Genomic DNA, 23599 nt, shown 5'->3' with positions numbered 1-23599 from the left:
TGATACCCACCTCCTGCACAACGCTCACTACTACTGATGCAACACACAGTTGTGCAATACCTCTCTGTTCCCAGCTCCTTTCCCTCACCTGCTCAGTAGCTCCAACTGAGAAAATGGGCCCGGGCGGCGCCGCGCCGAAATGGGCCCGGGCGGCGCCGCGCCGAAATGGGCCCGGGCGGCGCCGCGCCGAAATGGGCCCGGGCGGCGCCGCGCCGAAATGGGCCCGGGCGGCGCCGCGCCGAAATGGGCCCGGGCGGCGCCGCGCCGAAATGGGCCCGGGCGGCGCCGCGCCGAAATGGGCCCGGGCGGCGCCGCGCCGAAATGGGCCCGGGCGGCGCCGCGCCGAAATGGGCCCGGGCGGCGCCGCGCCGAAATGGGCCCGGGCGGCGCCGCGCCGAAATGGGCCCGGGCGGCGCCGCGCCGAAATGGGCCCGGGCGGCGCCGCGCCGAAATGGGCCCGGGCGGCGCCGCGCCGAAATGGGCCCGGGCGGCGCCGCGCCGAAATGGGCCCGGGCGGCGCCGCGCCGAAATGGGCCCGGGCGGCGCCGCGCCGAAATGGGCCCGGGCGGCGCCGCGCCGAAATGGGCCCGGGCGGCGCCGCGCCGAAATGGGCCCGGGCGGCGCCGCGCCGAAATGGGCCCGGGCGGCGCCGCGCCGAAATGGGCCCGGGCGGCGCCGCGCCGAAATGGGCCCGGGCGGCGCCGCGCCGAAATGGGCCCGGGCGGCGCCGCGCCGAAATGGGCCCGGGCGGCGCCGCGCCGAAATGGGCCCGGGCGGCGCCGCGCCGAAATGGGCCCGGGCGGCGCCGCGCCGAAATGGGCCCGGGCGGCGCCGCGCCGAAATGGGCCCGGGCGGCGCCGCGCCGAAATGGGCCCGGGCGGCGCCGCGCCGAAATGGGCCCGGGCGGCGCCGCGCCGAAATGGGCCCGGGCGGCGCCGCGCCGAAATGGGCCCGGGCGGCGCCGCGCCGAAATGGGCCCGGGCGGCGCCGCGCCGAAATGGGCCCGGGCGGCGCCGCGCCGAAATGGGCCCGGGCGGCGCCGCGCCGAAATGGGCCCGGGCGGCGCCGCGCCGAAATGGGCCCGGGCGGCGCCGCGCCGAAATGGGCCCGGGCGGCGCCGCGCCGAAATGGGCCCGGGCGGCGCCGCGCCGAAATGGGCCCGGGCGGCGCCGCGCCGAAATGGGCCCGGGCGGCGCCGCGCCGAAATGGGCCCGGGCGGCGCCGCGCCGAAATGGGCCCGGGCGGCGCCGCGCCGAAATGGGCCCGGGCGGCGCCGCGCCGAAATGGGCCCGGGCGGCGCCGCGCCGAAATGGGCCCGGGCGGCGCCGCGCCGAAATGGGCCCGGGCGGCGCCGCGCCGAAATGGGCCCGGGCGGCGCCGCGCCGAAATGGGCCCCAACAGACTTATGCTTTAGAGATCTAGAAGGTGAGCCAGCTCACTCTCTAGGCACTACTGCACTTATGCGGTCAAGAGGCATTACCCCACTGTTTCCCAAGAACAACTACCTGGAAACCCCTCATAAACATACTTCTAATATGTCAATTCAAGGACATCAGGACTAGAGGGCTGCAAGGTCTAAGGACTCAACAGACAGCAAACACACAGGCAAAAGCTCCAGAAATATAACAAACTGTCCCTAAACCTGAAACAGAATACCCCTTACATGCCCACTGCTGCCATTTCCAGATACATGCTCCCACAGGGAGCCTCCATCATACATTTCTCCTAAACCCTGCTCCATCACTTCAACAGCAAGGTTTTGCCTTTGATAATATTTGACATACAGGCAAAGACTCTCTAAAAGACCCGTAATTCTGCAAAAATCATAAGGGACCCAGAACCACAAAGCAAACACACAAAGTAACACCCCTATACTATCCATAAAACTGCTATAACAACTACTCACCTGAGGAAGAGCTGCAGGGAATACAGGCACCTCCTACTAGATTGCTTTACTATGACAGATCCTACTAGCTGCCACCTCAAAAAGATGTGAGTACCAGTTTCTACTTGAAAATGCATCAGTTCATAAACTCTGACCCACCTAAAGAACCCTGCAAACAACTGAAGGAAAAACAAAGCACTTACCCCAAAGAGCAGCCCAGGCAGAAGGAGCTCTCTGATGGCACACCTGCAACTCAGTTACCATTAGGTACCACTTAGAACCTGAAGCCAATCACCTGGGAAAACGCAGGGGGAAAGCACAAAAAAAGCAGAAAGAAGAGGAGCAGCAGCTGTGGTGTTTTTAACTTCTTTATATGGCTTAGCTCAACAGCATGCAGAGTGCAGACAGGAGAACTGGGGTCTTTCTAGAAGCAACAATCCCCATGCTTTTGCTGCAGCTTTGAATATTCAAAGGACAAAACAACAAAGCAAGTAACTGATTTTTTTTTCCATCTGGAATTAGCTCCATCTTTTATTTACGTAGAAAGAAAAAACTAGGAGCAGAATAGATTACACGCCAATAAACAAAAAAAAAAAATCCTTTCCACTCGCAGGAAAAATCACTTAATTGAGTAGGCTGAGAACCAAAAGGCTATGCTGATGTGTTAAAACACACTACAGGACACTGGGGCCAAGCCCTCCGCTGCACTGAATTAAAACCCATCCCTACACTTACCAAGGTACAACCCCAAACCAAACACAGACACAGCATTTCAGCCTCAACACAGTTTTCAGAACTGCTGGAAAGCAAGCTTCATCCTCAGCGAGGAGTGCTCAGGCTGCACAGGACAGGGCTTCAGGCACCTCTTTGCCTACCAAGGAAGACTGCCATCAGCACCTGCTTTGTTCCAATTCTAAACACTAACATCACAGCCCACATTGCCTGGGACACCTGATAAACAGAACAGAAAGCAGCCATACCGTTTTCAAGCCATCCCTGCATGTGTTGCTCCTTGATGATCTGCAACCTCTTCTCAAATCCTCAACCACTTCTGTGGAGAGCCTGCCATGGCACCTGCAAAGCAAGATGGATACCCTTCGCTGTCACCTTGTGCTACTTGGCAGTTCTGCTCCAATCCAGCAAACAGCCCGCCCTTCTCATGCTGCTCTTCAGAGTGCAGCTTGGCCCCTCTGAGCCTGTGCAAGAAACCTGTGAAACAAAGAAAAGCATAGGCTGAAGCAGCATCCAAAGCCACAGCACAGCTAGGACAGTTACTCTCATCTGCTCCCTTACCTCGGCCCCCTCACCTGCCCTCAAGGAAGATGCTTCCATCTGCTCTCTTAAGCCAGCTACAACACACCTGAAATATAAACAGGATTTTTACTGTATTTTGTGTAGTTAAGTAACTGCAGTGACAGCTGCACCACTAAAGTACCTGCTACATCTGTTCATTGCTCACCTTGCCGAAAGCAGCTCTGGTCAAGTCCCGCATTGTACACTGTGTTGAAGCTTTAACAAATGAAAACAGTCACAATAGAATCATTCAGCTGCCAGCATTAGCACCTATCCCTCAACAACAAAAGGGACCCCATTTACAATGTTATCATTTCAAAACAGCAGCCCCCTTGCCTCAGCACCTCAGAAGTACATCAAGCCAGTCACCGAGCTGCCCACCGAGTGCTGAACAGTTCCAGAAGGAGCTCTTTCCTGTGACAGGTTCCTCCAAAGGTTTACACTCTACTGGTGACAGGATAGAAATAAAAATAAAAATTTCAAAACTCCATATCTGTAAGCTTTCAAGATTTCACAGACCTCCTCAACCACACTGTTCAAGCACTATGCAAGCAGCTGCTCGCAACCAGATCAACTCTCCCCACCCTCATCTGTCAAACACCACAGAGATGACTGTGCCAGCTGCCCTTCAGTACGTGCTCAGAGGCAGACCATATGTCTTTGCCAAAACAGTCCCAACAATGTATTAGTACACCCATGCACTGCAACGTTAGCTGTCATCACTAACTGCCAGGCAGGACAGCTCCAGACCAAACACAGGCACACCACAAACACTACAAACAAAACACACAACACAAGGCGCAAGAAAAAGTGACCCCCAAAGGGAAGTCAGAACAGCAAGTGAGAACAGGTGCTCTGCATCAGACCCAAGGAGAGACTCAAATGTCATGACATGTGACTGGAAGCAACTGCCAGAACTGGGATGATGGAGACCTAAAAGCCTGCCTTCAAGACAAGAGACCAGAAGGATGGGGACTGAAAACCCCGTAGGAAGACACTTGGGACATCAATTCCTAAGCAGGAACTCCTGATGTGGCCCAGATAACTTCAGCAAGAGTCAGGATGGAAACAGATGTGATCTGAAACCAAATATGATGCACACGGCCTGAAACAGATCTGCTCTTTAAGCAGTGACTGCAAGACAAGAAGTGCTCGCATCAGCCTTACGATGACAAAACAAGCATTTAGGACCTTTGGTGTGGCTACCATGTTGCACGTCTTGTCTGCCCAGTGGAAGGCAATGCAGATATCAAGACATGAGGAGAATGTAACATATGATGATCATATCAGAAAACATTTGATATAAAAATATTACACGCACAGAAGTGATCCCTTTAAGCTCCCACTGCAAGGCAAGAGGTACTCAGCTCCCAGTTCAACATCAGCAATATTCTGAGGAGGTCACATGTTCAACACCATCAGGATGGCTTCTCCAGGGCCTGCCGAGCACCAAGAGCAACAGCACAGACAACACAGATGACAAGCTGGGACTGCCCTGCCTGGCACATGTTCATGCTGTACACGACAGAACTCCCCACACATAATCTTTCTGCCTGACCTTATCGATCCTGAAAGGCCCCATCCAAAGCAATGACTTAAAAGCACAGACCCTCGCCCTACGGGTCCATTCACAACCCCAACTCAAACATAGCACTTGCCACCCTACTTAGCTTAGGAATGCTGGGAGGCAGGTTCCATGCTCACCAAGGAACACAAAGCCTAGCCAGGACATTGCTTCAGGCACAAGGCTCCTCTTCACCTGCAGAAATAAAGTACCGTCAGGCACCAGCACACCAGCCAAATTTCTTCCAGTGAAACGACCTCCTCAGAAACAAAGTAGTAGTCAACTGACCTGCTCCTCTACTGAAATCAGACAGACACCCTCTAGACAAATCCCTGTCTCCCCCTGCCAACCACTCCCCAACACACAATATTTGCCCCTGGACTTAATTCTCAGGGCTCAGAAACCATCCTCAATGTGGACCGCAGAGGCCAGCTAGGATGTTCCCAGGACCTTCTTCGTCCCTGCAAAAGAGGAGTCACCCAGAGGTGCACCAATAGACTGCTACACTAAAAACAATACCCGTTTTCCAACTTTTCTCCACTCACCTTCCCAATCCAGGCATCAAGCTTCCATTCACTGTGCTGAGCCAAGTTCACAGGGCTTAGTCCAAGGAGAAAAAACAGACAAACGTGACAATCCACAAAACAGTCTATACCCACTCCTCTTCTTTCCTCCTGTAAAACAAGAGCCCAGAAGCCCCAGAGCCACGTGCTCCAACCCAGTACCACCGCTATGCTCACCTAACATCCCAAGGAGATGCATCGCACTTCCAGCTCCTCTTGTGCTCCGAGCAGCTCCAGCGTTTCAGGAGCCACTGACGTCTGGCACGTCTCAGAAACGTGGCAGGAGACGTACTCTGCTGTCGCAAGGTGCTTGCAAAGCTGGCGCAACAGGTGAAGTAGTCCACAGAACAACTCAGGGCCCCCACTGCTGTCCACTCATCCTCATGCTTCATTCAAGTTTCCGTGCCTATGCCCTGGGCTACAAGAAATGAAGAGAGAAGGCCATGTCCACAATGGACACGCAAACAGTGCAGCTCCTTGCAGAAAACTCAAATACAGAGACCAGAGCCAGACAAATAAAAAAACCACCCTGAAGTCCACAAATGCTGAAAGGCTATGAATGCACAGGAGCCCCAACAGAGGTAGCCACAGACTTACCCTTTGCAGATGAAAAAGCTGAACCTGCTCAGTCTCTTGGTAATACTGCAACTACGTGGTTGAGCCTCTTGTAGCATGTGATCAAGCTGGTTTTAGTCCTCAGGAGAGTTACACAAGTGGGTTGATTCATCTACAGATTAAAATACAGCTCAAAAACAAGAGTGTATCCCACCATCCCAAAAAACAGTGAGCCAGCAACCTTCACTAAATATTCCTCTATTAAGTGAATTCCAAGCACTTAAAATCCAGAAATCCATAGACTTCAGCCTGCCTAAATAACCCTGCAACTGACTGACAGAAAAACAAAGCACTTACTCCAAGGAGCAGCCCAGGCAGAATGAGCTCTCTGATGCCATGCCTGGGGCTCATATACCTTTTGGCCCCACCCAGCACCCAAACCCAATCACATGGTAAAGGGGAGGGGCAAAGCACAAGAAAGTAGGAAGAGAGCAGGCACAGCAACAGCTGTGATTTTTTTTTTGCTGTTGTTTCTTTCTTTTCTGTTTGTTTCTTTTTTAAAATCTGCTTTAGCTCAGAAGCATGCAGAGAGCAGGCAAGATATCTGGGGTGTTTCTAGAAGCAAAACTCCCTGTGCTTTTGCTGCAGCTTTTAATATTGAACTGACAGTATCACCAAACAAGTAACTGAAACTTTCTGAACTGGAATTAGTTTAAGCACGCTCATTCCCATCTGTAAACACAGAACCAGCATTCACTAGCATGCTAGCCCATACATTTCTCCTAAACCCTGCTCCATCACTTTACCACCAACGTTTTGACTTTGATAATATTTGACATACAGGCAAAGACTCTCTAAAAGCCCCGTAATTCTGCAAAAATCATAAGGGACCCAGAACCACAAAGCAAACACACAAAGTAACATCACCATACTATCTGTAAAACTGCTATAATAACTACTCACTTGAGGAAGAGCTGCATGCAATACAGGTAACTACTACTAGATTTCTTTACTATGACAGATCCTACCAGTTACCACCTCAAAAAGATGTGAGTACCGGTTTCTACTTGAAAACGCATCAGTCCATAGACTCTGACCCACCTAAAGAACCCTGCAACTGACTGAAGGAAAAACAAAGCACCTACCCAAAAGAGTAACCCAGGCTGAAGGAGCTCTCTGATGGCATACCTGCAATTGAGTTACCATTTGGTCCCACCTGGAAACGGAAGACAATCACCTGGGAAAGTACAAAAAAAAAAAAAAAAAAAAAAAAAAAAAAAAAAACAGAAAGATGAGGAGCAGTAGCTATGGTTTCTTTACTTATTTATATGGCTTAGCTCAACAGCATGCAGAGTGCAGACAAGAGAACTGGGGTTTTTCTAGAAGCAGACTAACACAGTCCACCAAAAAACTCAGAGTCCCCACAGACATCCACTCTCCCTCGTGCCTCATTCAAGTTTCCATGCCTATGCCCTGAGCAACAAGAAACAAATAGAGAAGGCCACATCCACAATGGACACGCGAACAGTGCAGCTCCTTGCAGAAAACTCAAATACAGAGAGCAGAGCTAGAAAAATAAATAAATAAATAAACAAACACCCTGAAGTCAACAAAAGCCAAAAGGCCATGAACGCACAAGAGCCCCAACAGAGGTAGCCACAGACTTACCCTTTGCAGATGAAAAAGCTGAACCTGCTCAGTCTCTTGGTAATACTGCAACTACGTGGTTGAGCCTCTTGTAGCATGTGATCAAGCTGGTTTTAGTCCTCAGGAGAGTTACACAAGTGGGTTGATTCATCTACAGATTAAAATACAGCTCAAAAACAAGAGTGTATCCCACCATCCCAAAAAACAGTGAGCCAGCAACCTTCACTAAATATTCCTCTATTAAGTGAATTCCAAGCACTTAAAATCCAGAAATCAATAGACTTCAGCCTGCCTAAATAACCCTGCAACTGACTGACAGAAAAACAAAGCACTTACTCCAAGGAGCAGCCCAGGCAGAATGAGCTCTCTGATGCTATGCCTGGGGCTCATATACCTTTTGGCCCCACCCAGCACCCAAACCCAGTCACGTGGTAAAGGGGAGGGGCAAAGCACAAGAAAGTAGGAAGAGAGCAGGAACAGCAGCAGCTGTGATGTTTTTTTGTTTGTTTGTTTCTTTTTTATTTTTTTTTTAATCTGCTTTATCTCAAAAACATGCAGAGAGCAGACAAAGCAAAAATCCCTGTGCTTTTGCTGCAGCTTTTAATATTGAACTGACAGTATCACCAAACAAGTAACTGAAACTTTCTGAACTGGAATTAGTTTAAGCACGCTCATTCCCATCTGTAAACACAGAACCAGCATTCACTAGCCCTAACCGTAACCCCAACCCTCACCCTAAACCCTAACCCTAGCCCCAGCCATAGCCCCTAACCCCAACCCTAGTTTCTGAGAACTACATTTCCCGGCATGCTCCGGTCACCCAACATGGCCTCCCGGAAGTCCGAAGTCCGAGAACTACATTTCCCGGTATGCTCTGGGCACACAACATGGCCTCCCGGAAGTCCGGAGTCCGAGAACTACATTTCCCGGTATGCTCTGGGCACACAACATGGCCTCCCGGAAGTCCGGAGTCCGAGAACTACATTTCCCGGTATGCTCTGGGCACACAACATGGCCTCCCGGAAGTCCGGAGTCCGAGAACTACATTTCCCGGTATGCTCTGGGCACACAACATGGCCTCCCGGAAGTCCGGAGTCCGAGAACTACATTTCCCGGTATGCTCTGGGCACCCAACATGGCCTCCCGGAAGTCCGGAGTCCGAGAACTACATTTCCCGGTATGCTCTGGGCACCCAACATGGCCTCCCGGAAGTCCGGAGTCCGAGAACTTCATTTCCCGGTATGCTCTGGGAACCCAACATGGCCTCCCGGAAGTCCAGAGTCCGAGAACTACGTTTCCCGGTATGCTCTGGGCACCCAACATGGCCTCCCGGAAGTCCAGAGTCCGAGAACTACGTTTCCCGGTATGCTCTGGGCACCCAACATGGCCTCCCGGAAGTCCGGAGTCCGAGAACTACGTTTCCCGGTATGCTCTGGGCACCCAACATGGCCTCCCGGAAGTCCGGAGTCCGAGAACTACATTTCCCGGTATGCTCTGGGCATTCAACATGGCCTCCCGGAAGTCCGGAGTCCGAGAACTTCATTTCCCGGTATGCTCTGGGCACCCAACATGGCCTCCCGGAAGCCTGGTGCCGGAAAACTACAACTACTAGCATTCCCTGGAGAGCCGGCATGGCCAATCAAGAGAACCTTAGCCCTTACCGCCCTTACACAAAAGAGCCTGAAGGCCTAACCCTAAAAATCCTCGAAACTACTACAGACCTAACCCAACCTATTTACCACACTAAACCCCTGAAGACCTATGCCTAAAACCCCTAACCCAATAAATTTACACGCTCAAATCCCAAACCTACAAAATTAAGACACTCAAATCCCAAACCCCAAAAAATAGGACACTCAAAACCCAAACCCAAAAAATGAGGACACTCAAATCCCTAACCCAAAAAAATAGGACACTCAAATCCCAAACCCAACCCAAAACATTAAGACGCTCAAAACCCTAACCCAAAAAAATTAGGACACTCAAAACCCTAACCCTGGAGCACCTAACCTGAAATAAATAAATAAATAAATAAATAAATAAAGATCTTAAAACCCTAACCCTAAATAACTGTCCAAAAATAAAACCCTAAGACCCTAACCCTAAAAAGTCTTTCAACACTACAACACAAAAAACTCTAAAACCCTAACATGCTAATCCTGAAACCCTTACAACCCTAACCCCCAAATCCCTAAAAACCTAACTGTTAAAACTCCAACCCTAAAAACCTTAAAATCCTAAACATAAACCCTGAGAATGCTTACCCTGAAACCCAACCCTAGAAAAACCTATCCCTGAAACCTTAAAACCGTGAATCAATCTGTAGCCAGTAACATAGGCTCAGGAGAGGATCTCAGTACAGTAGCATTTTTATTCGAGATTACAATGGCGAGCGTCCCGCAAGCAGGAGGGTGCCTACTAATTCCATACACAGTTTATATACTTTTTTTTTTTTTCCTCCCAAGGACTGGGACCGTCCCGTTTCCCCATTAACTGTGCAATCCAGGTTCATACTCTATCTGGCGCTTCACAGAAAATACACACCTGCTGGCCTGTTACAAGTCACATTTCTTTTGAGGCTTTTACTCTTTGAGGTGGTAACGTTTCTTACACCGTGATTTCCACCTAATGGCGGTAAGGATTCTGGTTGTCTGCATTTTACAAGGTTGTCTGTTGTAATAAATGACTAAGTCCCAAATAGGATTACAATCAAAGTTTACAATTTATTAAATGAATAGAGGTAAGCAAACAGCACTGGGTGCACCAGGAGTCTCTGCTCCACCAAGACGCACATGAGTTACAACAGGCAGATGTTTTTTATGCTCCTAGGCTAATACATATTCATTACTGCTTCTAGAAAAGGCAGGGTTATTATAATTAGTTCCTGGAATCCAAACCCGCCCACTGGTGCATGCTTTATCAGTCTCTGGTGGTCCCTCTGGGGGTCTCTCGTACTGAAGGCTCATAGTCTTCCTCCCAGGCTTTTTCCTTGTCCTTCTCCTTTGTCCATCTTGGCTGGATGTCAGAGACTTGTGCAGTGCCCCATGCAATAGTCGTAACAGTTAGCAGTTATTCTGAAATCCCTTTGTTCTCTTATCCCCTATTGACCCGAATTGCTGGACCATTCCTTTGCAAGATGAGAAGAGGTAAAGAGAGCAGGAGGAACAGGAGCCCTGTTTTTGGTCTGGCTTATTTCAACAGGGTGCAGCACAAGCAACCAGGCTGTATCTCTTCAAAGACTTGCCTTAGCATTGGTGAAGGAAACTTACCGGGCTGACAACCCTCTCACCTTTTTGCACCACTCTACAACATGGGGACTTCACCTCTCCAAGGCTGCATGAGGGAAGGGCAGAAACAAGAAAAAAAGCACATCCTGAGGCACCTCATAACCACAGCCTACCTACTGCAATACTTATCTCTCTCTTCCCAGCTGCTTTACCTCTGCTGCTCTCCATCTCCAAACCACATTCTTTTTAACTGCCATGCAGAGTGGCAGTCCTCCGGGCGCCATAGAGCAGCACCATATTTTTATTTTTTTTATTAGTATTTTTTAATTTCAAAACAGCAGTCTGCTTCCCTCTGGAGATGGGCAGTAGGTCCAGCCAGTCACCAAGTTGCCAACACAGAGCTTCACAGTTCCAGAAGGCGCTCTTTCCTTTGACTGATTCCTTCTAAATGTTATCTACCACTGGCAAAAGCAATAAACAGACTGCAAACATGCACTGCCATCTTTGACAAACTTTATGTTTTTAATTTTATTATTTCAAAAGAGCAGTCCACTTGCACCTACACTTGTGAAGTAGATCAAACCAGTCACTAAGTTGCCAAACAAGAACTTGACAGTTCCAGACAGCGCTGTTTCCTTTGACCAGTTCCTCCTAATGTTTACCTACTGCTGGAAAAAAAGCAAAAAGACTCTGTGCCAGCTGCCCTTGAGTACTTGCCCAGAGCTTGAGTATTCGCCCACAGACAGACCAGATGCCTGTTCCAAAACAGTCAGCACAATGTATTATTGCACTGATGGAACACCACTTTAGCTACCATCACTAATTGCCAGGCAGGACAGCTCCAGGCCAAACACACACATAAAGAGACACGCTACAAACATCATGAATGAAACATGGGAAAAGAATTACTTATGCTATAAGAATTACTCACCTGAAGAAGAGCTGCATGCAATAAAGGTACGTACTACTATATAGATTAATTTACTTTAAATGATCCTACTAATTGTCACCTTAAATAGATGTACTTATCTCTTTTAACTTGGAAACACATCAACCCGTAGACTTTGACCCACCACCAGGCAGGGACTAGCAATACTAAGTAGAGAAGAAGACAAGTTTTGTGAGCCTGAAGTGTGTACAACCATAGTAAAGACGGCTCCTGAGAGGATGGGGAAACAAAGGGAAAGCTGCTTACCTCTGAGAAGTCATCCATGATCTTTGTGCCACGGACATTTGTCTTGAATGCTCAGCGCACGAGTTTAGGGGTCCCCATCCGTTGAAGGCTTACCTCGGGGAAGTCCTACATGGCTCCACCTGCATTACTGATTTTTTCTGCCAGCAGGCAGTGGCAGAAAATCCTGAGAAACGGCAGACATCTTCCCAAACCATTTTCTCAGTAATGGAAGCAGCGCGAACCGCACTGAAAAACAGCAGGAAAACACACCCCACATTGTCTCAGGTAGGAAATAACTGCCCTGAGCAACATGCCCTTCCCAGGGTGAACCCAATGTACCCAAGGCCTTAGGGGGAAGGCAGAAAAGGAACCCAAGACTCTTAGTGCATCTCCTGAGGATCGCAATTTCCATTTACTCCATGTCTTCTGGTCTCACAGGATAAGGCAGAGGTATAATTAATTCCTTCTCCATCTCTGAAAAGAGCTTTTCTCATATCTGTGATAAAGAAGAAAAATGTTATGATTGTGGGAGTCATTCCACAAAGCCACATGCGGTGAATTCACTATTACAGATAAGATAATTTTTAATCAAAACACCTCAGCCACAACGTTACCACTGCAAACGTAGCACTGCACAAAAATTCAACTCAAGATAAAGGAAAAGGCAAGCTAAGAAGACGAAGTTGACCAAAAGCATCTGCAACAACCATCTGGTAGATGGTTGTCCACAGCCACCGGGTTTCATGCTCGTCTTTACTGATGAATGAATCCTGGAAGAACAGAAAAGATACACAACATGTCCACAACAACTTCTGAGGAGACTACTGAACAGAAAAAAAAAAAAATAGAAACAGCAAGCGACTAGTACGTCAGTTTTGTTAACAGAGTAACATTAACATACTAGAAATTTCCACATTCTACGTAGCCCCGAGGTGGTGCTGGGTACATCCACTGATATTATTGAGGCAGCACAATGTCAGAGATAGTTAACAGACAAGGTACACCCGAGGTGCACCCAGTTTGGATCAGCTTGCATATGAGTCTGCTGATACATCAGTACTGTTCTTCCAGAAGCAGACAGACTATTATTCACTCCTCGGTGGAGCTGAGGCTCTGTAAGGCTTTGCTTTTTTTCCTTCCCTCACTCCCCCTCTATTTCCAAGCTTAAACTTACACCCAGCAGCAACCTGCACCTCCCGGCGCACACAGCCCCGCCCCAGCCTGGGGAAAGACCGGCCGCGCAGCCCGGAGCCCACGTGGCCGCCCGGTACCACAGAACTACAGCTCCCAGCATGCCTCGGGGCAGAGCAGTCCACCCAACCCAGAGGGCCATCGGCCAAGCGCACACAACCGCACCTCCTCCTGCTGCCCTCTCTATACCCCCCTCCTCCCCCCCAGCCAATCACAGAGCGGCTTCCCTCTGGGAAAGCCTGAGGACCACAACTCCCAGCGTGCTGCGGGGCAAGACATTCCTAGCCGCCCGCCGCTGCGGACACCCCGGAGCCAGCCGGGCAGCCCCATCACACGGTCCGCGCCACCCCCGCCTGGGCTTGCCTTGCCCCGGCCTCCCCAACGCCCTCCCCTGCCCTGGGGGTCCAGCCGGTAATCCCCAGTCCCCCCGCACATTTGCGCTACCGCAAGCAACCCCGGCCACGCTCGCCCATTGCTGCGCTCCGCCTGCACAGAGCAGCCCCCCCCGGGCCAGGGAGCAAAGACAACGCAGGGCTGCCCCCCCGGTCCCGCAATAGGCAGCCCCCCACCCCACCCAGCAGGGCTGCCCCCACACTCCGAGGGGCCAGTGGCTGACAGACATGGGGAAAACCCCTCCCCCCCCCCCCCCAGCCCCTGCCCTCTCCACACCCACCCAGCTGCGGAACCTAGACCCACGGACACACAGCAACTCCCCTTCCCCTGGCGGGCAATGCATCAGGCGGTGTCCTTCTGCCTGTCCATCCGTCCCTGCTTGAGAAATGGATGCTGGAAGTGGGCTTCTCACTATCGCTGCTGCTTTGGGTAGTTGTGGAGTAATTGCCTTAACCTTTTCCTCATTAATGGAAACGGTTAACCCGACCAAAGTTAGAACAAACGGTGTGGATTCTCCCCTCTGAAGACAGGCCAAGAGAGCTGGAGTTGTTCACCATGGAGAAGAAAAAGCTCCAGGGAGAGCCGATTGCCGCCTTTCAGTGCCTAAAGGCAGCTTATAAAAAAAGTTGGAGAGCAACTTTTTGCTCAGACAGATAATGACAGGGCAAGGGAGTTTTTAAACTAAGAGGGGAGTTAGATTAAATGTCACGAGAACAGGGGAAAGGATAGAGGAAGACAGACGCAGAGAAGGGCAGAGGAATCAAAAAAGACCAAGAGACAAGTGGGACAGAGGAAGGAGTAACAGCGGTAGCTGGACAGAGGAATTGCAGGGAATGCTACTGCAGGCGTACAAACCTGGGTGCAGTGCTTTTGTCACTGATGGGCAGTACCAGTTGTGGTTGCAATGGTGTGCAGGTTCAGCGCAAGCAGTTGTCACAAAGTCTCAGGAGAGCATCGAAGCACAAGAGGAGTATGGGGCATAATGGGTTTCTCAGGGTTCCAGAGTAGAGTGCAATGGTCCGAAATGGGTGAGTGGCTACCCAGCAGACACCCAGATGCCTAGACAAGCCCTGTGTGCCACTACGTGGAGGACCATACACGTGCCAGCAGTCAACAAAGCGTGCAGAGGCAAGTTAGCAGCAAGAAACGGATGCACAGCAGAAGATGTCCCTGTGCAGCCTGCACCCATCCCTCTCCCTGCCCTGCCAGCATTTGCAGCGTGGCACCGTTCCACTCCCTCCCCACCCACCTTGACACTCCCACGACCCTGACCTATGGAAGGCTGCACTGAGCCCCTGGCTGCAGCATGCACATGTGAGGTCACTTCTTCCAGTATGCAAAAGGAAGCATTTATTCAGGGTTTCTTTTAAACTTCAAAGTAGTGCTGCATCTGGATGACTCGTTTGGAGGGATTACATTTCATATAAAACCCACGAGAAATAAACGTCTGGTAGAAATAGGTAACAAAATTCACGCTGTATACAGTTGTGCTATTTATCTACAGTTGTCAAAAATACAAAGAAATTAGATAAAAAAGGTTACTTGGTCAAAACATTAATGAAATATACGTTCCAAATGCATAGAAATCGCAGAGCAGTCAAACAGACAGTAAGTGTCTTAAAGCTTTAGAGCTTTCAAGAGCTGCCATGATCACACAACCAAAGAAAAGCTACCAAGTTTGTTCACCAAGACAGATGTTCAAAGTAAAGACAGGGAGAAAAACTTACACTCTACCACCAGGCATCCTTGCTGGCAGGGAGCAAGGGGAGGAAAAGAATGCAGCAGATGTTTAAACTTCTCCTTACGGTATCTGTACGTTTTGAAGAAACCTCTCTGGCAAAAGCAAGGTCAGTTTGCAGATACTATCTAAGGAAACAGCAGCAGACAGCAACAAATAATGTGTGTCACGGATAGGATCACTTCATATTCATTGTACTGCACAATGACCAAGAACGATGCTCCCGGAGAGGAAAAACAAATCTCTCCCCACAGGGAGCACCCTGAAGCCCGAATGTCTTCAAAAAACATTTTACCCCTGCATTTTCTCACAATATTCTCAGTTGGTATTTCTCTGAGGGAGAGGTAGGCTCTCATGGAGATACTTCATGCTCCCATGCTCTGAGAAGTCAGAAACAACATGATTGTCCCCTCTCAGTAACCACTTTGTAGTTAAGAGTCCTTCAATTCCCACTGGTCCACGTGCATGGATACGAGAAGTACTAATTCCAACTTCAGCACCTGTAGAAAACACACAAGGTAAAGGTAGTTGATCCTCGGAAGATATTCAACTTTGTAGTACACAGCTCTGCATCTTTATGTAGAAACAGTCATTCAGTGTGACCTCCCTTCCTTCGCTCCTCACCAAGTGTCAGAAGTGATTTTTATCTGTTCTGATTAGAGGAACTTAACTATTATAAATTGCAGTGTTTATACTTTTGTCTGTTACAGCTTCACTTTTAGAGAGAAAAGTGAGCCAGAAAGGTACGCATGTCTTACATATATCAGGCATTTGTTTGAGGGTTCACCCTTTGAACCATAAGAACTAAATTACATTAGTCAAGATCGCAATCTTACGTCCTTTCCCGCCCCTCTTCTTAAAGAGACCACTGCATGATCTTATAAAACCCTAATTAGAATTTTTTAGCATGCAGAGCACTGCATGGTCAAGCCTGCTACAGAGATTTCTAGTAGTTTCTACCTCAGGAATTAATGTTTCCCTTGTCTTCTGCAATTCCTAGTGCGTGCACCTGTTTACTTAGGTAACTGATACTCAGTTTTGTTCCAGTCTTTCCTTCCTCCCACACTGCCAAGTGAGCAAACGGCTTTGTGGTGCTTAGTTGCCTGCACACCACAGGCACTTACCGAGTCCAAATCTATATCCATCAGAGAATCGGGTACTGGCATTCCAGAAAACACAAGCACTGTCCACATGCTGGAGGAAGAACTCCGCTGTTGTCTCTGAAAAAGAAGCAGAGCAGAAAATAGGATACAGTACATACAGCATGATCGTGCAGTCCAACAGGCATAGCCTCATACCCTGAACAGATACAATAGCAGAACTTTTCACCTGCAATGTTATCAGACAGCATTTAACAGCCTGGATTAAAACATGCTCACGCACACCTTCTTCAGAGTACATTTAGCACATAGACACAACTGTAAATATTACAAGGAGCTTGCAAAAACAAGAAGAAAGTTAAAAGATGCCTAATTCTTACTACAGTCTAGACCTCGCAAACAGGGATAGTCTTATGACCGGGGAGAAGTGACAGCAGCCCCAAGCTACAATTTGCAGTCAGACGGTTAAACTACAAGTTCAGCTGTAAGCTGCAAGTCAGTCACCCAGATCAATGGGACGAATGCTAAAGATGAGCTCTATCTCCAGTACACACCCAATTAAATCGCTGGTGCACCAGGTAGTGGCTTACACTATCAAAAGCAAACTTTTCGGTGCTACTCATTTAAGTTCTGCAGAAGGTGCAGAAATAGATGCCTGCTTGAATCTCACACTGATGAGCCACAAATCAAAATGACCTTACTGTAGCTGACTCTCAGAAGTTTTAGGCTTGTATCGAGAGTCATCCTTTGGCTGGGAGCAGCTCGAGCTACATTTTGAAGTGGCAGAGTGTTCAAACCTCATGTGGAGGAGTGGAAGAAGCACAGAGCAGCACATAGGAACAGAAGTTCGCAGCATCAAAGGAGAAAGAAACTGGGAACTGAGATACATGCAGCTTTTACGCTACAGGTGCGGAACAGGGAAATAAAGGACTGGGAGAGATGGGGAAAAACGCTTGTGGTCCTTGTTTGCAAGACTTAAAAGTGACGTGGGAAGACAAAGCGTATATAGTCTGATCTTTCCCACTATCCATATTCCCTCTATAGAAGCTCACCTCTTCTTCCTTCAGAGGCCTAAAGGCATCTCCATGATTCAGGAGACGTTTCTGCAAAACTGTCTGATGTGGTAAGTCTGTACAATACAAGAACACAAAGCAGCCTGCCTGACAAGAGCATGTGTTGACTTGTCGTTGGCCAGTTGCTCAAACACATGCCTTCACCTCATGGAATAAGGGCACACAACATGTTTTCCTTGAATTAAACACAACTATAGATAGATGTAGCTCCTAGGGTTCCAGTTGATTATGCTTACTACAGAACCAAGATAAAAGAAACTACTGCAATGTAAGTAGTTATGCTAATAACAAGATCCCACAGTGAAACCAAAGCAGAAGCTTAAGGAAACAGATTAGGTCACAAACCATTCTCTGTGATGATAACATCCGTGTGAGAACTTCCATACTTGTGGATATGTTCAACAGCCTCTTGTACACTGTCCACAACCTCAATGCAGCACTCCAGATCCCCATATTCAGTGCGGAGAGATTTCACTTCTGAGGGGCTGAATGTCAAGTAAGAGGCAAACTTTGGGCCAGCATGAATCTTCACCTGCAATACCAGAAGTATTTTGTGCTGTAGATTTTACCAATGCATAACAGGTGAAAAGTGCAGCTTGTTGTTCTGGGTATAGCCAGGATGGAGTTATTTTTTTTCATAGTAGTCCTTACACTGCTATATATTGGATTTGCGCCTTAAACGAACCACTATTTTGGCTGTTGCTAAACAGTGCTCACTCGGTTTCAAGGCTTTCTCTTTTTCCCCCACAGTGAGAAGGTCAAGGGTGTGCTAAAAGTTAGGAGAGGACATAACCACAACTGATTCAAACTGACGAAAGGGATAGTCTGTGCCATATAATGTCATAGTCAACAATAAAAAATGAGGGGAGGGGACTTTCGAGGAAGGTAGACATTGCTCAGGACGTTGCTGGACACTGATCTATTTGTGGCAGGTGGTGAGTGACTGTATTTTCATCACTTGTTTTGTTTTTCCCTTTCTTCTTCCTCTTTCATTTGCTAATTAAAATATATTTGTTTCAAACCACGAGCTTTCTTGCTCTTTCTCCTCCCACTTGAGAGCAGAAGGGAAAAGTGAACAATGCATTGGCTGATGCTTAGCTGCTGATCTGGGGTTAACCCACATTTGTGAGACTTGCGACAGGAACCGAGGGAATGACATAGAGCTGTGGCAGCGGAGGGTCAGGCTGGATGTTAGGGAAAGGTTCTGCACCAAGAGGTGGCTGAGCACTGGAACAGGCTTCCAGGACAGTGGTCACGGCACTGAGCCTGCTGGAATTCAAGGAGTGTTTGGGCAACGCTCTCAGATGTATAGTCTGATTTCTGGGTGGTCCTGTGTGGAGCTAGGGGTTGAACTTGGTAATCCTCATGGGTCCCTTGTAACTCAGGATAATCTATGATACTTCAGACTTGCTGATTAGAATCCCTACCTTTGAAGGCTTTCAGGAAAGGTGCCTGTAAGCTGGCATTTTCTTCTGCAACTATATATTTGGTTGATAAACCCTGACATGAATTTACGTGTTTACTGTTCTGAAGTCAGATTAGACAACAGTAACATCAAGTCCTCCCCCCTGTATTAAGGGGCGGGAGCTGTTGGGTGCTTGTGGAAATCCACCAGTCGTCACATAAAATCCATAAATTAACCCTTCACTTCCCCCAAAAAAAACAAACAAACAACAAAAAAACCATATCTCTCTTAGTATGACCTTTTTAACATCACCAAAACATGACCTGTCTATTTTACCATGTTTTCCTGCATGAATCACTGCTTGTATACACTATTTGCCAAGTGTAAGTGCTATCTGAAAAATATGTGTTTTAAGTGTAAATTAAAGTACTTCACAAATATTTCTCTCCTGATGCATCTCTGCTACAAAACATTACGCATGTCAAAGCGATTATGTAGGATAGTGGCCTTTCACTGTTCCTGTGGAACAGTGGAAGGGGAAAATAATGGGCAGGAAAATGGGTGGGAATAAAGGCAAGTGAGGCAAAACGTTTAAACAATGTGGATGAAGCAGATTTGAGAAGGAGAAATATAAAATGGGAAATGACTGAGGTAAGAAGGTAAGTTAATAGATTTAATAAGAATGGTCTTAGGGTCTGGGAGGTTGCCAGCCACTAAGTCAGAATTGAGAATAGTAGAGAAAGGGTTGTGGATATGCTCTTCCAAGGCAGAGAATGATTTTTTGCCACGTGAAAGGAATTAGTAGTATCTCAGCAATGGCATGCAGCCACCCCGAAGAAGCTGCTTTCAGATTCTTTCTATGGAAAAGCTTGGGGTTGCATGGAGAAGCCGAGAAAGCTCTCCGAAAGTTCATTTATGTGTACAAAGAGACATGTGGGTAATGTTAAGTGTTATGTTATCATACAACTACATAGGGCTATATCAGCAAGACCAAAGGCTCCTAAAATGAAAAAAAAAAAAAAGTAAATAAAACAAAAAACAACACAAGTATACATGACTAACCTGTTCTACTCTCAACATGTCTATGATCTGATCAAACAACGGGGTTCTCAGCAAGTCTCGATGAATTAAGAGTGTTTCCAGAGCATTACAGGCAGCAGGATATTCACACTTTGAGTCTCTGACTGAGGTTTAAGAGTAAATAATTGGTTACATAACATTTATGACAAAGACTTGAAGAGCATGTGAATTATTATTATGTATGGTTATTATTATAACCATACCACATATTCCAAATGTGAAGTTCAGTTACACTCATGATATCCAAATCACCCTCTCACAGCTTACTTATTCGCGTGACCTTCTCAACGCTGGCATCTGTGTCCACATACACATGACAGATCCCTTCACTGTGTCCCATCACTGGAATTCCCTTAGCAGCTTTCTGGATATTCCTGACTAGCTGGGATGAACCACGTGGAATGATTAGATCTATCAGCTTATCCAAACGGCAGAGATCTTCTACTTCCTCTCTTGTATTCACCTGCGAAAGTTGTGACACAAACAGTCAATGGCCTGAATTATCAAGCTCTGCCTGTGCTTTTTATACATGCCACAGCAAAAAAGTTGTTGATTTAATTCTAGACACTTACTAGTTGCACTGCATCTTTGACTCCATGAATGGAGAGTGCTTCTTGTGTCAGATGGTGAAGGATTTGATTGCTATATGCAGCCTCTTTCCCTCCTTTTAGTAGCAAGCCATTTCCACTAGCTATGGCCAAAGCAGACACCTGTCAGAATGGAATTAAAAAAAAAAAAAAAAAGAAGAAAAAAATAAGAGAAAAAGTGATCTGACTCTTCTGTGAGAATAACATCTGCAAAACAGAGTAAGAACAGGATTTTGAATTCTGCTGACTTTCTCAATATTAATATATAGCACCAAGAAATTTTTCCAAGTCAGAATATGTAACTCCAGAAATGAAGTATCTTAACATTTCAGGAACAAACTTGAACTTCAGGGTACTACTGGCAAAGGGAGATTGCAGTGACTAAGTCGACAGAAACCCTGAACATAGGCTCTGGCACAAATTCGGTAGCTGTAAAAAACTACTTCAGATGCAAGAACTCTTATCCTCAGTCATTCCAGCCAGAAGTAGCTAATAAGCTCTTCCTATGAAGAACATTTTTGTTGTGCTGTCTAGAACAGTAGCCTTTTATTTTATCGCATCGATTTCACGTTTATAACCAGAAGGTGTCCTTACCCATGGCGGGGGCTAGGTGGGGGGGGGAGTAGATGACCTTTAAATTCCCTTCCAGCCCAAACCATTCTATGATTCTGTGACACCTCCCACTAGATCAGATTGCTCAAAGCCCCATCCAGCCTGGCCTTAAACACTTCCAGGGATGGGGCATCCACAACTTCCCCAGGCAGCCTTTTCCAGTGCCTCACCACCTTCATAGTAAAGAATTTCTTCCTTTTATCTAATCTTAATCTATCCTTTTTCAGTTTAAAGCCATTACTCCTTGTCCTGTCACTACACTCCCTGACAAAAGTCCCTCCCCAGCTTTCCTAAAGCCCACTTTAGGTACTAGAGGGCCACTCTGAGGTCTCCTCAGAGCCCTCTCTTCTCTAGGCTAAGCAACCCCAGTTCTCTCAGCCTGTCTTCATAGCAGAGGTGCTCCAGCCCTCATCACCTTAGTGGCCCTCCTCTGGACATGCTCTAACAGATTTATTTCTTATGTTGGAGCCCCCAGAGCTGAATGCAGCACTGCAGGTGGGGCCTCACCAGGAGTGGAGTAGAGAGTGAGAATCACCTCCCTGGACCTTCTGGTCATACTTCTTTTGATGTGATATATCAAAATGGATACAGCTGGCTTTCTGGTCTACAACTGCACATCGCTGGCTCATGGCCATCAATGCTCCCAAGTCCTTCTCTGCAGGGCTGCTCTCAATCCACTCATCAGCCAGCCTGCATTCATTCTTGGGAGTGCCTTGATGAGTGTTGAACCTTGCACTTAGCCTTCTTAAACTTCGTGAGGTTCTCACGGGCCAACCTCTTAAGCATGTCAAGGTCAACTCAGACGAACTCCTTTTCCCTACTAGTGTCCTCTGGGTAAAAACAGTCACCATGTTTGATATTCTACCTCATCCTGCTCTCTGCAATTTGAAAAGAATACTGAAAAAATAAGGAATACTTCGGAAAGATGACTAAATGACAATGATCTAGGAACCTTGCCGTACCCAAATACTGTGCGTCTTTAACATATAAAACTAGACATTAAAATGCAATTTGATTGTATCTTGTTAAGAATCTGCCTCTCCAAAGATCAGCATCACAAAGGAAAGCTGCAGACAAGCTTATTTAAATTAAAAAATCCAATCTGTAATGGGTTTTCAAAACAGTTTGTTCCCTTTAAATAATAATAGAGCATGGCTATACTGCAGAACGATCGGATTTCTTGAAATCTATAGGAAGCAGTCTGTGAAATATGATCTCAGAACTTCGTCTTGTAAGTATTAGAGGCAAACATGCTATTTGTATATGCTCATTAGAAGCTAAACTGTTAGTCTGCAGTTGTTTCACCTTTACTGCAACTCAAGACCAAACTCTGAGCACTGACACAATTCTGTGTATGCTATCTCCAGCTGGCTATCAGGCACACACAACTCTGTGGAGAAGTCAAATTTCCTCTGTAATTGCTTACCCAAACCAGTACAAGATGCAATAGTAAACTATGGAGGAAGCAACCTCTCCTCTGCACTCAGAGTCCATCCTACTATCAGCTACAGCATGGGACAGAAACCATATTATTCAGATGCAAAAGTATCAAATATGATCCTCTGAAGTTGCATCGGAGAACTTGAGGAAAAAAAAAAGATAATGAAAAAGGTCAGGGGGTGGGAAGCCAGTAAGAATCAGCCTGACAAAAGGTTTACAAATGAGATAAAGAAGAAGAGGAGAAGGGGAGAGATTGGCTATGCAAGGCAAGAGACCCAGGAGGCAAAGGCTGGAGTCTAGGAAGGCAGACTAGAATTTGACAAGGAAACATACTGGTTTTCTATGAAGAACAGAGCTAGCAGCAAGGAAGTAATAATGGCAGACAAGGGAGACTAGTGCCTTTTCCTTTCACATGAACTTTACCTACAGCATACTCCCCTTCAGTATGAAACGAGGACCAACACTCACGAATTCATTTATAAAATATGAAGCTGTCCTTTGGCAGTCTCTTTTTAAGTGCCCATACCCATCCCTTGCTCCTCAAACACTTGCTCATATGTTAGAGAAATGCTCAATCAGTCTTGCTAAAAATAGTATCAATAAGAGCCTAGACTCATCTCTCCACAAGTGAATAAAAGCTATCATTATGCCTCTGTGCAAACATGCAGTATCAGTATGGGACAGACCACTCAAAGCCTAGAACTTCTACTTTCTGTGCTCATTTTTTTAGCATATATTCTCATCAGTTGCAATTTGTTATTAACAATCTTTATTAAACGTTTGATGTTTAATCATAGCCTGCAATTCAGTTGTATTCGGCATGGAAAGGAAAGTGCTCATTGGTAGGAACCTCATAAGCTGCAAGTTAGGAAGGGAACCTATGTTATAAGACACATGCAGAAACCACACCACCTGAATGTAAGCTAACTCCTTCTCTATGTTGGCTATCAAAAACCAACCCTGAATAACTTTCAGCATTGCAGAAGCAAGTCCCAAGAATGTGTCTGTAGAAAAAAAAAATTGGGATGACAACAAAATTCATTTCAGAGGAATACAAGCAAAAGTCTTTTGA

General features: G+C 47.4%; 1 protein-coding gene and 1 long non-coding RNA gene across 4 annotated transcripts in view; both read right to left on the bottom strand.

Annotated features, from left to right (window-relative positions):
• Window positions 1-10497: 10497 nt before the first annotated feature.
• LOC116491648 lies at window positions 10498-12747 on the bottom strand. Its single transcript, XR_004253500.1, has 4 exons — window positions 12506-12747; window positions 12248-12404; window positions 10947-12154; window positions 10498-10840 (listed from the first exon to the last, which is right to left on the bottom strand). It is a non-coding gene; the product is annotated as an uncharacterized LOC116491648 (long non-coding RNA).
• A 2152-nt stretch (window positions 12748-14899) lies between these two features.
• The window catches only part of ALDH18A1 (aldehyde dehydrogenase 18 family member A1), a 35707-nt gene continuing 27007 nt past the window's right edge, over window positions 14900-23599 (bottom strand). For all 3 annotated transcript variants that reach the window (XM_032191254.1, XM_032191253.1, XM_032191255.1), the window contains exons 13-18: window positions 20461-20598; window positions 20156-20351; window positions 19871-19992; window positions 17749-17935; window positions 16355-16450; window positions 14900-15730 (exon numbers count right to left, since the gene is read on the bottom strand). In XM_032191254.1, the coding sequence (XP_032047145.1) occupies window positions 15549-15730; window positions 16355-16450; window positions 17749-17935; window positions 19871-19992; window positions 20156-20351; window positions 20461-20598 (921 nt within the window). In that variant the 3' untranslated portion in view covers window positions 14900-15548. The remainder of the gene's footprint in view (window positions 15731-16354; window positions 16451-17748; window positions 17936-19870; window positions 19993-20155; window positions 20352-20460; window positions 20599-23599) is intronic.

This window comes from Aythya fuligula, chromosome 7 (assembly GCF_009819795.1).
Source record: "Aythya fuligula isolate bAytFul2 chromosome 7, bAytFul2.pri, whole genome shotgun sequence".
Classification (NCBI taxonomy): Eukaryota; Metazoa; Chordata; class Aves; order Anseriformes; family Anatidae; genus Aythya; species Aythya fuligula.
This window is presented reverse-complemented; position numbering and strand designations above follow the sequence as displayed.